This window comes from Cynocephalus volans, chromosome 7, assembly GCF_027409185.1.
Source record: "Cynocephalus volans isolate mCynVol1 chromosome 7, mCynVol1.pri, whole genome shotgun sequence".
Classification (NCBI taxonomy): domain Eukaryota; kingdom Metazoa; phylum Chordata; class Mammalia; order Dermoptera; family Cynocephalidae; genus Cynocephalus; species Cynocephalus volans.
The window spans coordinates 59,082,647-59,099,793 of record NC_084466.1 but is presented as its reverse complement, the minus strand read 5'-3'; the positions used below and the strand labels follow the sequence as shown (position 1 = coordinate 59,099,793).

General features: G+C 36.1%; 1 protein-coding gene and 1 pseudogene across 2 annotated transcripts in view; both read left to right on the top strand.

Moving 5' to 3' along the window:
- Positions 1 to 17,147, top strand: part of ELF1 (E74 like ETS transcription factor 1) — a 113,163-nt gene that overhangs the window by 68,684 nt on the left and 27,332 nt on the right. For both annotated transcript variants that reach the window (XM_063101637.1, XM_063101636.1), the window contains exon 3: positions 8,565 to 8,745. In XM_063101637.1, the coding sequence (XP_062957707.1) occupies positions 8,565 to 8,745 (181 nt within the window). The remainder of the gene's footprint in view (positions 1 to 8,564; positions 8,746 to 17,147) is intronic.
- Positions 4,903 to 5,410, top strand: LOC134382774 (chromobox protein homolog 3-like; annotated as a pseudogene).

Below are 17,147 nucleotides of genomic sequence, written 5' to 3'. Positions count from 1 at the left end.
ATGCCATGCAGTGTTACAAGTGATTTATTTGGATGTTACTTAATTCTTACATATCTAGAAGATACTGTTCTTGTTTTATTTATTTTTACATGCTATTTAATTCTTAACAATTCTAGAAGATATTATTCTTATTTTATTTATTTATTTATTTTTGGTGGCTGGCCAGTACAGGTATCAAACCCTGGACCTGAGTGTAATCAGCACCACATTCTAACCAATTGAGCTAACCGGCCAGCCCTTATTATTTTTATTTTAGATAGACGCAAACACTCAAGCTTAGAGAGGCTAATCTGCCTGAGTTCAGATACCCAGGGCATGGTGGAGTCTGTCCTTAAAAAAGAGCCTGAGCACTTAATGTTACACCCTGTTTCCACCACGTATGTGTGTAGTGCAGTTGCTGCAGGGTAAAATATTGTGAGATCATGTAGTGATAGAGTAAGATGCTGGCTTTTTGTTTTTGTGTTTTATTTTTTAAATCAAAGATGAAGAAAGTCATTTCAAGAATAAGTCAGAGGTCCTCAAAGCAGTGTCTTCATAGGATGAGGCTTTGGGGCTGATATCTGATTGGAAGGCAGGCACAGGAATTTGTCTCAAAGAAGTGTTTTCATAGTGAGTGTACTGTGTTTAGTTGGTATGTTTGTAAGAGAGGACTGAAAGTCAGGGGAGCTATTGAAGACCATGGAAGTAGTAAGGCCTCAGACCACTCTAGTGCCTTGTTATGATACAAAGGTATGATCTGAACTTCTAGAAAATGTGCTCAATTTGTACCTGTCTTAAAAAAGGAATATCTGCATTGGGGAAAATTTTAAAGACGGTTTTTAACCTGCTTTTTGTTTCATGAAAACATTTGATAGATATTTCATTTTAAGCTGTTTCATAGAGGACCTTGGCAGGATGTTTGACAGCTGTCATGTAACAGATTGAGCTCTGATGTTAGAGAAGCTTAGCTAACAAGTTATGTGGAAGCTCAAGTACTTTTTATATCCAAAAACCTGTTGAACAAACTTACTTAATAGAGTTGGAATAATGATCCATAGTTTCTTAAATATTCACCTAAGACCTTGGATTGCATTACGTTGAGAGAACAAGCAAGCCTAGTTAGGGGAGTTACACATTGTACTGTTCACATTGGTCACTTTCCGTTTTCTTTTTAACTTGATGATATTGCCACATATGTGATTAGCTGCAACAAATGGAAACTATATAGCAGACAATATTGAAATTTGGGGAACTGTTTCTCTGTTTTGTTAAAACTTGGTTTGATTTTTATTATTGCTAAAAACTTTGCCAAAATTTTGCTTTCAGTGTATGTCCTAAATTAACCTCTAATTAATAGAGAAGGGAAATTAGTATATGTATTTTTCTCTCTGGAGCCATTAAGACCTTCAGTAAAATTAAAAAACAGTTAAAAGTCAGTTTATCACTACAATTTAATTTGCTTCTAGAAATTGAGCCTTTGAAAACTCTGATCTTTGACAGATTTTAATTCCAGGAGATCTTCCCTCTCTAGTCCCCATGGTTTCTGATTTATTTTGGTTCTATTCCAGAAACAAAGAGAAAGATAATCTGCAGGTGCCAACCAGCAAAAAAACTCATGATAACTGTTTGAATCATTAGTAACCCAGATGTTAGCATGTATAATTAGAGTTGACTCAACTTAGGGAATGTACTTTGAATGTTGTAACTCTTCAGAACAGTGGTTCTGAACCCTGAATGCAAATTGGACCCACCTGCGTGTCTTTAATAACAGGTCCTAGTCACATCCCCAGATATTCCCATATATTTGATCTCATGCTGGGTTAAATATTGATATTTTTAAATGTTTCCCTGTGTACAGCCAAGGTTGATAAGCACTTGTAAAATTTAGTGAGGTTCCCCAATCAAATAAAAGGTAGAAAAGATGCTTACTCTGATTATTTAAATGAGGAGAGTTTTTAGAGATGTTTGGGGAGTCGTTTTTTTAAGAAATAGCCAAATGGAATAATATTTTTGTTAGGGCATCAAATAAGCACTGACACCTTCATTTCTTAAAAGGAGTTAATAGATCTTATTGTTAACTATTAGGAGTGTAGCCATTTTATGACTAGCTCTGACCTTCCTCTTTTAAATAAATCTTGGGAAGGGGTCTGGTGGAAATGATGTAGTAAAAACCGAGGTGGATAAAGTTTGATGGTTTTCAGCCAAGAAACCCAAAGTATAATGTCTAAAATAATCTCCATTTCGAAACAGTAATAATATTATATTCATGTATCTTTTTTGCCATTAGCTATGGAAGAGGGAACCTATTGTCAAATGATGGGCTTAAAGCTAAATTAAATTCAGTCTTATTATGGGTTGAATTGTGTGTACACACACACCCCAGTTCATATATTGAAGCCCTAAGCACTAATACCTCAGAATGTGTCCTTACTTAGAAATAGGGTTGTTACAGATGTTATTACTTAAGATGAAATCATACTGGAGTAGGGTGAGCCCCTACTTCAGTATGACTGGTATCCCCATAAAAAGGGGAAATTTGGGCACAGACACATTTGTGAACCTGTGAACATGAAGACAGCCATGCCAGGGAGAGAGAACTGGACCAGATCCTTCCCTCACAGTCTGCAGAAGAAACCAACCTTACCAACACTTTGGTTTCTGACTTTTGGCTTCCAGAACTGTGAGACAATAAATTTTTGCTGTTTAAGGCACCCAGTTTGTGATACTTTGTTATGGCAGTGCTAGGAAACCAATACAAGTCCCGATATTTTATCTATTTTAAAATCTAAATCTAGGAAGATTCAACATTTGAAATTTTATCATGTCTTCATTTACATGGTAGGGAACTTAACATGGTAAGTTCTCCGTAACGAATTTTAGAATGTGTGGTTATAGAGTTCTTAGGTTCCTGATGACTCCTACTTTAGCCAGTTGCTAGTCAGTCTAGTTTAAAGGGCAGTTAGTTTATCATGAGCCCAGATCAGCAGATGGTTTCAGTAGTGTGCATTTTCCTTCCATTTATGATAATAGAGGGGGAGAGTCTTTCTAGTCACCTGAGAGGTGTTTCCTAGATGTATTATATATATATACATTCAGGCCTCTTATCTAACTATTCATATTCTTATGAAAACCCAGAGTTGATCTATTTATGTATGGACTAATAGCATGTTGGAGAAATTAGAGGTGAATTACTTTGAGTGTGCATCTCCATTCCAGTGGACTAGAAAAGAATGGCACATGCTCTTCATGAGGAAAGCAAGTACCTCAGAAGAAGAAGACCATATGACTAAATTAGGAGTGATCCTGGGAAGTACCCTACGCAATGAGAACTGGCTGTGCCCACAAGGAAGTTTATCCTAGACTCAGATAGATGAAGCCCTGGAAAAGATAATATTGAAAGTCATACCTCCACCCTCAAACACAGCTCCTTACCTATTCTGTTTTTCTAAACAGAGCCAAGTAAATATGACCACAAAACAACACTCTACCATGTTTAAGGTTGACTATAATAGTGTACAGATAAAGAACATGGAACCTGGAGTCAGTTCAAGTTAGGGTTCTACCACTTGCCAGCTATATGGCTAAATTATTTCCCTTCTCTTGCCTTCATCTTCCCATGTGTAAAAATAGATAGTTCAATTTATCTCTCTTGTAGGATTTTGTGATGATTAAATAGAGTGGTAATCCACTTAAAGCAATGAGCAAACTGCATGGCACATATGAAATACTAATAATGTTAGCTAATACCAATAGCCGAGGCAGCAGCCATGTGACCACTGTGTATGCTACTCCCTTCCCCCATTTATTACATAAGAATGAATAATCCCTTCTGTGTAATATTACAAATTCAGGGAGTTTTAGAATTCATGATTTTAAAATATGTCTTAGCAAAACAAAACCTGGAACTGCTCTTAGGATTAGCTGGTGCTCTTCATTCATTTAAAGGTGAGGAAAGTAAGGTCTTGACATCAGGGTTGGAGTATGCCCTCAGGTCTCTTGGTTTACAATTTTTCTTTTTTACTACATGTAGCTGCCTTCTAAATTATGGAACCAAAGCATCTCTTTTCATTCTTACTTGAGCTTTTGCTTCAGAGGAAACATTTTTTCTCTCTACATTTGTGTGTTTGAAATTTTTCTTAATAAATAGTTTTTAAGTTATTAAATTCTTTGAACTAAAATTTAAAAAATGGAATATGATTGATTATTCATTGACTGTCTCTGTTAGGGATCAGAGAAACTGGTAACAGTGGTTGCTTCTGGGGTGGGCAATGGAGTCAGAGTGGCATTGATTGTAGTGGTATCTGGCAAGGTGTTCCTGAGACGTGTAAACTCTGGAGAATCATCAGCTCCTCCAGTCTAGTTAAAGGTTAGTAGAATAGAACAAGGAAGAAAGTAGTAACAAGTATCTGTAGTTATTTGAAACTCAGGAGCTTTATAGATTCTGAAAAAATTTTGGAAGTATCTCTTGTAACAGACACACTCTAACCATCCTGTGTCCAAAGTGTAGGCGCCAAATACATTTGGGTAGGGAAGAATACTTTGGTCCTATTTGGATGAAGATGGCTCTTGTGAATAGTGTCTGACATGCCTCTGTCTCTGACTTTGTGGGTGACCTTGCATAGGTTTGTTAACCCTATTCCTTATCTGTCGCTAGACAGAGTGATGAGCTCTGTTCTTACCTAGTGCATAGAGTTGTTGCCACATAAAATGAACTCGTGTGAAAATTGACTCAAATATGGTTTAGCCTTGTTAGAAGAATACTAGGCCTAACCAGCTCTTAGGAAAGAAGAAATGTTTTAACGAGCGCATATTCATGCTAGGTTGGGTTACATGTGCTTATTCACCTCTCAAAAAAAGGCAAAGGGGGAGATCTGGAACATCTCAGAGGTGTTGAATACTAACTCTTCAAGTCTGCAATAAAAAATGGCCTCTAATAAAACTACAGTGCAAAAAATAGGAAAGAAACAGAATGGGAAGAGTAAAAAAGTCCTGGACTGATGTATAGTGAATGGGAAAGTATTTTCTCAAGTGGAAGGGATTTACAGATGCTGACAGTACCTGGGAACTTGAAGAAAGTTTAGATTGTCTGGAGTTAACTGAAACATTTCTTAATTCTCAAAAAGCTGGTAAAGAAAAAGATGGTACAAAAAGAAAATCTTTATCTGACAGTGAATCCAATGATAGCAAATCAAAGAAGAAAAGAGATGCTGTTGACAAATCAAGAGCCTTTGCCAGAGGCTGTGATCCTGAGAGAATAATTGGTGCCACACACAGCAGTGGAGAATTGATGTTCCTCATGAAAAGGGAAGATTCAAATGAAGAAGACCTGGTGCTGACAGAAGAGGCAAATATGAAATGTCCTCAAATTATAATTACTTTTTATGAAGAGAGACTAACTTGGCATTCTCATCCAGAAGATGAAGTTCAATAATTGTTTGCATTGCTTTATATATATAAAATCTGGGTCTTGGTTTTTGATTTACTAGTGTGAAAAAATAACTACATTCTAATGAAAATCAATTTGATACGTTCATTTTGAAAATAGTATTGGGGTAGTTGTTGGGTTCTTTTGCATCGGTAGCACTGGTGACTTTGAACAAATAAATAAAACTTTCTGTAGTTGCCTCCTTTATCAGAAAAGAACATTTGATACCATGGTATATTATTTCCTCTGCATTAGAGAACACCTTTTCTAAATGTTGGGGGAAATTTCAAAAGTCATTACTCAGTCAGAATGTATGTTTAACTCATATGCCTAAGGACCACATTCACCAAAACAAAAACAATGGGTAAGCTCATGTTTCTGAGATGCCATCATTCTGAACAACCTAAGAAATAAATCACTAAAGTTAAAGTGATTTTTTTTACTGAAACCATAGCCTTTCAAATTATATGATTCTGTAATTGGATAATTTAAGAGCAGAGCCATATCAGAATGCATATCTATAGTCATATAAATGAAACTGTTTATTTGCAAAATTTCTGAAAGGAAAAATTTTGTCACTACCAGCAACCTACCCAGTTAAGGAAAGTACACAAATCCTGGTTTTTTAATTAGCTAAGCAAGTCTTAGTTAAATGGACATTTAAAGATTCCTCTAGTGAGCCATTCCTTCACAAAAAGTTGAAATCCCTGTGTTGTATTGACTAAAAAGTCATGATTTGTGGAATGTCTAAGACTTGGCTCATAGAAACATAACCAGATGGTTAGAGATGATAATAGTTTAGGACTTGCTGGCATAAATGGGTAAATAAACGTTTGTAATCCAAACTATTGCCCTGCATGCTTTTTCTTTATCCCTCCTCATTCCTTATATGGAGGCTCAATCTTTTAAGTATTTGGGCTACTGGTTCAGCAGAAGCCAGGAAAACAATAACTTCGTAGTATCAGAATATCACCCAACTGCGTATTGTTTATTGTAAATACTGGTGAACAGACATCAATAAATAGTTTTATATTCCTTTAAAAAAAGCTGGGGGGGAGAAGGCCAATGATAATACTTTGCTTTAGACATTTTATATGATATTTTCTTTATTGTTTCTCTGTATGTGTATGTTTTACAGTATAGTTTAGGAGTCTCTTAGTTTCTGTTTTATAACTTATTTTAAGATTTGAGGAGCCACTTACTTCTGGCTAACTTCTTTTCTGAAACATGAAGAAACATTTTGAAGTAAACCAATCCAAATGTGTTTTAGGGTTATTACCCAGAAATTTTAGAGCATAGCGTTCTTGAAGACAAGGATAGTACCTTAGCACCTATGGCGTGTATTTACTTTAGGTAATTAAATTCTTATGATAGAAGTAGTATCTAACCTCAGTGTGCAGTTCAGTAAATATATTACTTTTAAAAGATTGAGGCTTAGTTATAATAAAACCATAAATAATATTTTCAATATAACAGACTTAAGGAAAATAGCAAAGCACCTCAAATTATTATCTATGTGCAGGAACTTTTTCTTACATCTTAAGAGAGTAGTACTTTATGGGGATATGTTTAGTTAAAAAACAGTATGTTTAAACACTCTTTAGTTATCTTCCCACAAGATACCTATTAATTACAAAAGGAAAAATATTAACTTTGTTATAAAGAAATCTGGTAGACACCACCTTAACTAAGTGAATAGTTAATATCCCCAGCAATGGGACAAATAGATATTTCGGGCCTCCTAACATGATGTATTTAAAAGGACATAACATCATTTCTTTGGTATTCCTGCCAAAAATGCAAACTGAATCTAGTCACGAGAGAATATTATACGAACCCAAACTGGGGGACTTTCTATAAAACAAATGACCTGTACTCTTCAAAAGTGTGAAGATGTGAAAGGCAAAGAAAGACTGAAGAACTGTTCCAGAATAAAGGAGAAGAATGTTCCAGGTTAAAGGAGCTGTCATTTAGAAACATGATATTTACTAAATGAAACCTACGATCCTACATTGGATTCTGAACCAAAAAACACTTTTTTTTTCATTTTTTATAAAGGATATTAGTGAAACAATTGGGGAAATTTGAATAAGATCTATGGGTTAGATAACAGTACTTTATCACTGTTACTTTCCTGGTTTTGATACTTGTACTACCTTTGTATAAGTTAATATTTATGTATTTAGGAAATAAGCACTGAAATATCTCAGGTTAAAGAAGTAATATGTCTTTTACTTTCAAACACATAAAAAAATAAGATAGGAAGAAAATTATAAATAGATGTGATTAAATGTTAGAGTTGGGAAAATATGGGTTAAGGTTGTATGGGAATTCTTTGTGCTGTTTTTGCAACTTTTCTTATTCTGAAATTATTTCCAAATAAAAAGTTCAAGGAAGTAGTAGCTTAATGAGGTTTGTCCCTAACTAACTGATTTTTGAGTTAAAAACACTCTGTGGGTCAGTTTTCTCGTCTGTAAAATGAGGTTGCTGGACTAGATTAAATTTTAAGGGTCCTTTCAGTTACAAAATTCTGTGATTTTATAACTAGACATTAGTAGTAGTAATTTGTATCCTTAATAAATAGGCATGCTTAAGGAGGACAATAATAGAAAATAAAAGTTAATTTTCCCATTTGAGTCAAAAGCTATTGTTAAAACAAAGCCTGTGTGCCAAATAATAGTTTTATATTTATTAAGCTCACAGATTTTTTGTGTGCCAAAATGCTTGTATTGAGATTTTATTTAATTGTATGTCATTTGTGTTCATGCTTATGCATTAAAGACATTTTATTAGTTTTTTATTTAATGTTATTTTAAAATATACTTTTATAGGATTACCCAATGAAAACTTGGTTATTAAGACCCAAGATTAATAATGAAAGTTTATTTATTCTTAGGGTCCAGTCATTTAGCTCACTTAGGAGAACATGGTGCTGGTAAACACCAACATCACGGGTTAGGATCCCCTTACCAGCCAGCTGCCAAAAAAAAAAAAAAAATGTTTATTAGATACATATTCTCTGCAGCCTAGAAGGATTGTTAAGCTATGAGTAGCTGATAATATAAAAATTAAACCTATGTCCAGTATAAAATATTTTTTGGTTGTATTTAACAAAAACAAAACTTTATATTAATCTGTTGTTTTCCCCCATCCCTCTCAGCTTGGTGATCCAGCTATTTTTCCTGCCGTAATTGTGGAACATGTTCCTGGTGCTGATATTCTCAATAGTTATGCTGGTCTAGCCTGTGTGGAAGAGCCCAATGATATGATTACTGAGAGCTCACTGGATGTCGCTGAGGAAGAAATCATAGATGATGATGATGATGACATCACTCTCACAGGTGCGTGTGTCTCTAGCAGAACCTTGTTGCAGCACAGTTTTAGGTAGTGGCCTAGTCCTGAGATTTTTGGAGCATAAAAAGTCTCTAACTTGGTTTTGAGTAACTCATTCCCTGCAGAACCTAGTGCCTTGGGGGAAGAAGGAAATTACATCTTCTGTTTCGTGTGCTGTGTTTCATACTGTTTTCTTACCTCTTTCTTTTTTCCTAAGTATATTGAGGTGAACGTGACAAAACAGGAAGTATTTAAGAGGAACCAAACCTACTCAATTCATCAAGTCTTCACTGAGCACTTTCTTATATACATAGCTCTGTAGTTCTGAGAACAAAATGAAAAGCTGTTTATAGCAAAAGAGGCAGGAATGTTCTTTTCTTTCTACTGCCACAGGAAACAAAATAGTAGGCCATGACCTAAAGGTACAATAAGGTCCTGGAATTTATAGAAGATTTCTCTTCTGGTTCAGTCAAAACTAGTAAAATACTTCAAACTTTAAGAGTGGACTACATAAATGTGAGGTAGTGGTAATGATATTTTCATCAATTTGAGAAACTGGCTTTTGCTTTGTGTTTTATTGCATTTATATTCACATGTCTTGGCCAGAGGTGTTGGGGATATTTGAAAAAATTATTTGGAAGCAACTGTTTGCATATTTGTTCTTAAAAGAAAGTTTACCAGAAATAGGCATAGTGAAGTGTATTTGTAGATTTCATGGTGGCAAATATTGTGGCTGCCTTGTTCTAAGCTTTACCTTAGCATCTCCACAGTGCCTGGTATATAGTATGCATTCAGTAAAAATTTCTTGCTACTAAATACTAAAACTTTTGAAGTTACAGTAACTAGAGTAAGGTGGTATTAGTGAAAGAATAGTAAATTGGATTATTACAACTGAATATTAAGTATAGATGTGAGTTCCGGTCTACTTAAGAAGTTAACATGTTTCAGTGACATTTTAAATCAGAGAGGAAAGGAAGAATGACTGGATATCCATTTATTGGGGAAAAGAAAAGAAAGTTAGATTCCTACCTTAATCATGCTCAAAATAACATAGGAAATCCCTAATGGATTAAAAAGTATAATAAAATGGGCTGGCTTATGGCTCACTTGGGAGAGTGTGGTGTTGTTAACACCAAGGCCATGAGTTCAGATCCCTATATGGGGATGGCTGGTTTGCTCACTTGGGAGAGCGTGGTACTGACAACACCAAGTCAAGGTGTTGTCATTTCTTTGTGATGTACACACAAAGAAATGACACCTTACTGGTCTTTATTTAAAAAAAAAAAAAAAGTATAACAAATGAAACCATAAAAAAAATGAAAATTAGCTATGATATTATTAATTAAATCTATACCTTATTTGATTTTAAAGTACAAAGGATTTCCTAAGCATTAGGAGAAAAGTACAAAGGGAAAAGGTGGATTGACTTGCTAATAAATATTGAAAACTTCTTTATGCCAAAAAACAATGAAGTAAAAAGGCAAATGACAGATGTGTAAAACTATTTACACTGTATATGGTCGGTAAAGGATTAATATCCTTTATGTATGTAGAGCTCTTACAAATCAGTAACAACCTTAAATAGGCAAAGAATTTGAACAGTCATATTAATAAATAAAAAAATACAAATGTCCAATAAGTATGACCAAGAGAGTTACTTTTTTTAGTAAACAAATAAATGCATTGTGAAATTTTAAAAAATATATAATTTTTACCCATCATATTGAAAATAAACAAAAAGATGATAACTTTGTGGCACAGACTAGGTCCAAAGGGGGGATAGAAATGGGATGACATTTTTGTCTTAGTGCCAAAAAAGTTCTGAGCATGGTTATATTTGTGGGTGGTATGTAGAATCTTATAGATTGGTGAAGGAGACAGAAAAATAGAGACTGGAAAGGGGGTGAAGAATTGTGCATTTCTGTTTTCTGTGTATTTGGAAAAAGTAGACCAGAAACAGTGTTGTAGGAACTCGTGATGGAAGCTAGCAATAGCTGGAGTAAGGAACATAAGATTGATTTGGAATTGAATAAAACTGTAGTTAGTAAATTCAGTAATGATAATCAAAATAGTAACTATCAGTTATTGAGTGCTGCCCTGTGATTGTTTTTTTTTAACTTTTAATTTTAAATTGTTTTTACTTACAGAAAGTTGCAAAAGTAGAACAAAGAGTTCTCCTATATTTCTTATTCTGCTTCCTCTGATGTGAACATTTTATATAACCATCATACATTCATTTATCAAGAACAGGAAATTAACACTGGGCACAATATTATTAACTAAACCTAGACCTTATTTGTATTTCACTAGTTTCACACTAGTGTTCTTTTTCTGTTCCAGGATCCTCTCCAGAATCACACATTTCATTAGTAGATATTTCTCCTTAGTCTCTTCCAGTCTGTAACAGTTCCTTGTCTCTCATAACCTCGACACTTTTTTGAACAGTACTGGTTGTTATTTTGTAGAATGTCCCTCAATTTTAGTTGTATGTTTTTTCATGATTGGGATGAGGTAACACATTTTTGGCAAGAATACCACAAAAGTGGCATTATCTCCTCAGTGCATCATATTTAATGTAATAGTTTTTTTAAATGTACATTATCTTATTTAATTCTCACAATACAAAAAGAAAACTGAAGTTAGAGAGGTTAAATTAAGTGACTTGCCTAAGGTCGTATACTAAGTGGCAGAGCCCCCGTTAAGACTAGGAAGGCAGATATTGGATTTTTAGGAGAATGAATTGCTTCTTCCTTTCAGTGCTTCACTCTCTTGTGTTTAGACATGAAGACAGCAGATGACAAGGTACAGATAGACTCCTTCCTAGAAAATAAAACTGGTGTGGAATAGGTCCAGCAAGCAAGCCATATGTTGAAAATCAGATTTTCTATTTGCGTGTTTCTTCCCTTTCCCCTTTCTTATATCTCTTTTTAATTCTTCCATCCTTGTCTGAGCAATGTCATGAGAAAGTGAAGAACCTCGTAGCCCTTCTTATTGCAGAACGGGGAAGGGAGAGTACTGTGCCTTTGAGAACTCCAAGGGAAGAAAGAGGTAGGGATAGAACAGATTTGTTCTTACAAGTGTTAGGTGGCACTTCAGATGATGTATTAGTTTGCTAGGGCTGCCATAACGAAGTACCACAGATTGGGTGGCTTAAACAAGAGAATTGTATTTTCTCAAAGTTTTGGAAGCTAGAAGTCCAAGATCAAGGTGTTGGCAGGTTTGGTTTCTTCTGAGATCTCTTTCCCAGGCTTGTGGATGACCGTCTTTTCTCTGTGTCTTCATATGATCTTGCCTCTGTACCTGTGTCCAAATTTCTTCTCAGAAAGAAACCAGTCATATTAGATTAGGGCCTATCCTAATGAACTCATTGTAACTTAATTAACTTTTTTAAGACCCAGTCTTTAAATATAGTCACGTTCTGGTACTGGGGCACTTCACCATATGAATTTTGAGTGTACACAGTTCAGCTCATAATAGATGAAATTAGGGAATCATTGTTAATGTTTTTAAGATATGATAGTAAAATTTTGTTAGACTCCTCATCTTTAAGATACATACTAAAATATTTAGAGATAAAGTTTGGTGTCTTGGAGTCCCTCAAAATAATGTTGTGTGGAAGGTGAGGACTTGAGGGCAGTGAGTGGGGCATGTATGAAAGAAGATTGACCATTTGTTGATAATGGTTGAAGCTAGGCATGGACACATGGGGATTCATTATACTATGCACCATAATTTTGAATTTGTTTGAAGTTTTTAATAATAAAATGATTTAACGATTTTAGGGAATTTGAAGCTTATATTAGATAGCAGGTATCATCTGTAATTCCAGATTTCAAATTTTCATGTTTGTCAAAATACTTTCATCTTTAATTACTGATCTACCTCATATCAAGTTTGATATAAATTTGAACCTATAAAAAATGTGTAATGACAAAAATGACACTTTTACCTGTTTATATGTTGGAGTTCCACATAAATTTTCATTTGGAAAAAGGGTTGTGCTGCTAAAAATTTTTGAAAGTCATTAGACTAGGAGCTCTTATCTATGTGGAAATTCTTCTTCCTTTACTACTTTTTGAGAATCTAAATTTGTAAGGAGATGGTAGAATTTGTATTTCCACAAGTGAAAGGTAACCATGATAACTATATTTATTAGTAAATCTTCTCTTTTAAAAAGTACTATTATCTTTCTCCTCATTCATACTGTTTTTACAAGGTCAAACATAATTTTTAGTAATTTATAATAATTCCAAATGTTTTTAATGAATGCTTCTTAAATTAGCATAGTCCTAAACGTCATTCATTTAATGAAGGGCTGGCATTTTTTTAATACTTTTAAAAGCTGGGTGTACCTTTTGTTTGTTTGTTTTCTTTCCTGTTTCGTAAAAGACCTGCCAACTTAAGCTGAATGGAATAAACAAAGTTTTGCAAATTAGACCTTTGATACTGAACACATTTAGCTTGCCTCACATCTTTGAAGTTCAAAAGGTGTAACATAAATACAGCTATTACAGCTCTAGGCTATAGAATGATCTCCAGTGTATATTAAATTAAAAAAGCACAGCTAGATGGTGAAAATAAGCCCTATTGGTGTACAGTTGATACAGAAATCTATAATTAATGATGATTTACTGCATAATACCAAACGACTAGAAGAGAGAAAATCAAATGTGTACATCACAAAGAAATGATTGTTTTGCAATGATGAGTCTGCTAATTACGCTGAATAGATCAGCACACATTGTATATATGTATTGAAATACAACTCTGTACCCCATAGATATGTACAGTCAGTGTGTTTCCATAACAATTTTCTAAAATATGTTAAAGGTCAGGATGCTAACTATTTTGAAAACTGATAAAGTAAAGAATATAACTTATTCTGCCTTCCCTATATTCACTGAATTACCAAATATTAGATGAGGAAAAGATTCGCTTTATAGTAGTATTCCAGCTAATAAATGAGAAAGGAGTAAGAAATCAGCATTTTGGAATGCCTAATGAGTTAATTAATAGGTCTGTGTATTGAGTATCAATGGTAATGACATCACGAGATAATCAATTATCTTAGCCTTTTGATGGAAAAACATTCCGTCACATATGAAAAATAATCTTGCCAAAAATAATTAAACTAGAATTTGATTAAGCCTTAATACTAACTCCCAGTTTAGATGAAATATAGAAAAACATATTGATGGAGTTTGGATGTGTTGTCCCCTCCAAAACTCATGTGGAAATTTGATCCCCAATGTGGCAGTGTTAGAAACTGATTGAGTCATGGGGGTGGATCCCTCATGAATGGATTAATGCTGTCCCCAGGAGAGGGGGGAGTAATGAGTGAGCTCTGTTAGTTCCCATGAGAGCTGGTTGTTTAAAGACCCTGGCACCTCCTCCTCTCTCTCTTGCTTCCTTTCTCTTGCTTCCTCTCCCACCATGTGATCTGCTTGTACCTGCTGCTTTTCTGCCATGAGTAGAAGCAGCCTGAGGCCCATGCCAGATGTAGCTGTCCCAGAATCGTAAGCCAAATAAACCTCTTTCCTTTATAAATTACTCAGTCTCAGGTATTTCTATTATAGCAACACGAAACAGACTAAAACAGAAAATTGGTATCAAGGAGTGGGGTGTTGCTATACAGATACTTGAAAATGTGGATGCAGCTTTGGAACTGGGTAATGGGCAAAGGCTGGAGGAGTTTGGAGGACTTAGAAGAAGAGAAAAAGATGAGGGAAAGTTTGGAAGATTTTAGAGATTGGTTAAATGGCTGTGACCAGAATGTTGATAGAAATGTGGACTGTAAAGACCATGTGGATGATGAGGTCTCAAATAGAAATGAGGAACTTATCAGGAATTGGGGCAAAGATCACCCTTGCTATACCATAGCAAGGAATTTGGCTGCATTGTGTCCATGTTCTTGGACTTTGTGGAAGGTGGGACTTAAGAGTTGTGAACCAGAGTATCTGGCAGAAGAAATTTCCAAGCAGCAAAGCATTAAGGATGCTGCATGGTTATTTCTAACAGCCTATGCTGAGTTATGGCAGAAAAGGCATGATGTAAAGCCAGAATTTAAAACGGGAGCAGAGTGTAAAGATTTGGAAAATTTGCATCACAGCCATGTGGTAGAAAAGCAGAGAGCATGCAGTGGTGCAGACCAGCGACCATTAGCTAAGAAGATTAGTACAAAGGAAAGGGATTATCAAGCAAAGGAGAAAAAGGCCCTGAAGGCATGCAGAAGCCTCTGGGGCCAACCCTTCCATTTCAGGCCCAAAGGCCTAGGGAGACAGAATGGTCTTGGGGAACAGGCCCAAGGCACCCTCCATGGGCTCGCTGCCCAGGACCACCTTGAGAAGCTGCTTCCAGCACCAGCATCCCAGCTGCTTTGGCTGCTCCAGCTGTGGCTAAATTGGCCCCAGGTGTGGCTGGACCTGCAGCTTTGGAAAATATAAGCCGGAAGTCTTGGTGGCATCCACGTGGTGTTAGGTCTGCAGGTTCACAGAATGCCAGAGCTGGGAAGGCTTGGGAGCCTCCACCCAGATTTCAAAGTATGTATGGAAAAGTTTGGGGGCCCAGGAAGAGATCTGTCCCAGGGGTGGAGTCACTGCGGACAGCCTTTGCTAGAGCAATGCCGAGCAGAAATGTGGGGTCAGAGTTGCAGCAGAGAAACCCCAACAGTGCCATGCCTAGTGGAGCAGTGAGAGCAGGACCGTCATAGAGACCCCAGACCTGTGGAGCTACCAGAGTGAAACACCAGCCTGGAAGAGGTGAAGTGTGACCCGAGACCAGGAAAGCCATAGAGGAGGAGCTGCCCAAGGACTTGGGGACCCAACCCCCACACCACTGTGCAGAGGCAGTCGAACATGGAATCAAGGTACCTGATTCACCAGCCTTGAGATTTAATGCCTGCACTGCTGGGTTTTGGACTTGTTTGGGACCTGTTTTTCCTTTCTTTTGGCATATTCTTCCCTTTTGGAATGGAAATGTATACCCAATGTCTGTTCCATCATTGTATCTTGGCAGTAGATAAATTTGGTTTTGTTTTTCAGGTTCACAGCTGGAAGGACTTTTGCTTTTGGTCTCAGATGAGACTTTGGACTTTGGACTTTTAAGTTAGTGCTGGAACAAGCTAAGACTTTTGGGACTGTTGGGATGGAATGATTGTATTTTGTATGTGAGAGGGATGTGAGTTTTGGGGGGCCAGGGGCAGAATGATGGAGTTTGGATGTGTTGTCCCCTCCAAAACTCATGTGGAAATTTGATCCCCAATGTGGCAGTGTTGGAAACTGATTGAGTTATGGGGGCGGATCCCTCATGAATGGATTAATGCTGTCCCTGGGGGAGGAGGAAGTAATGAGTGAGATCTCGCTCTGTTAGTTCCCATGAGAGCTGGTTGTTTAAAAAGACCCTGGCACCTCCCCTCTCTCTCTTGCTTCCTCTCTCTTGCTTCCTCTCCCACCATGTGATCTGCTTGTACCTGCCGCTTTTCTGCCATGAGTAGAAGCAGCCTGAGGCCTGTGCCAGATGCAGCTGTCCCAGAATCGTAAGCCAAATAAACCTCTTTCCTTTATAAATTACTCAGTCTCAGGTATTTCTATTATAGCAACACAAAATGGACTAAAACACATGTTATACTATACAATAGGAATACAGCTACCTGAATCCACACTGTGGGAAACTCCATAGGACAAACAGCCTAATTTCTTCAACAAAGAAATTGCAGGGGAAAAAAAAAATTAGAGTGATGGAGGGTGACATAGAAATGAAAAAAAAAAAAAAACAACAACAAAAAAACTGAATCAGTCCATTGCAGTGTGAAGACTTTACTTGGATTCTGATTCAAACAAAAAACTGTCCACTCTCCCCACCACTATCATTTATGATTTTTGAGACAATTGGTCACTTGAATGCTGATTGGCTATTTAATATTAAGAAAATAGTGATTTTTTTTATGTGATAATGATATGATAATTGTTTTCAAAACAGCCTTTTAGAGAGATGTTGTGAAATAATTTACTGCAGAAATGTCAGGATGTGTATAATTTGCATCAAAATAATATGGGGATAGGGGAGTGCATGGGGATATAGATAAATTAAGATTAGTTATGTTATTCTATTTATGCTTGAATATGTTTAAAATTCTCTGAAATAAACATTTTTAGGAAATCTACCTATTTCTCAATTTTGGCCATTGATAAGGCCTAAAAATAATGAACAATCCAATAGCAGTGAACACCCCTAGTATCTAAATTGTGGTCTCTAGGGGTGGCCCGTGGCTCACTTGGGAGAGCGTGGTGCTAACAACACCAAGTCAGGGATTAAGATCCCCTTACTGGTCATCTTTAAAAAAAAAATTTTTTGGTCTCTAAACAAACTTACCACTGGACACCTGAAAGAAAAGACTGATTCTGGGTTTGGG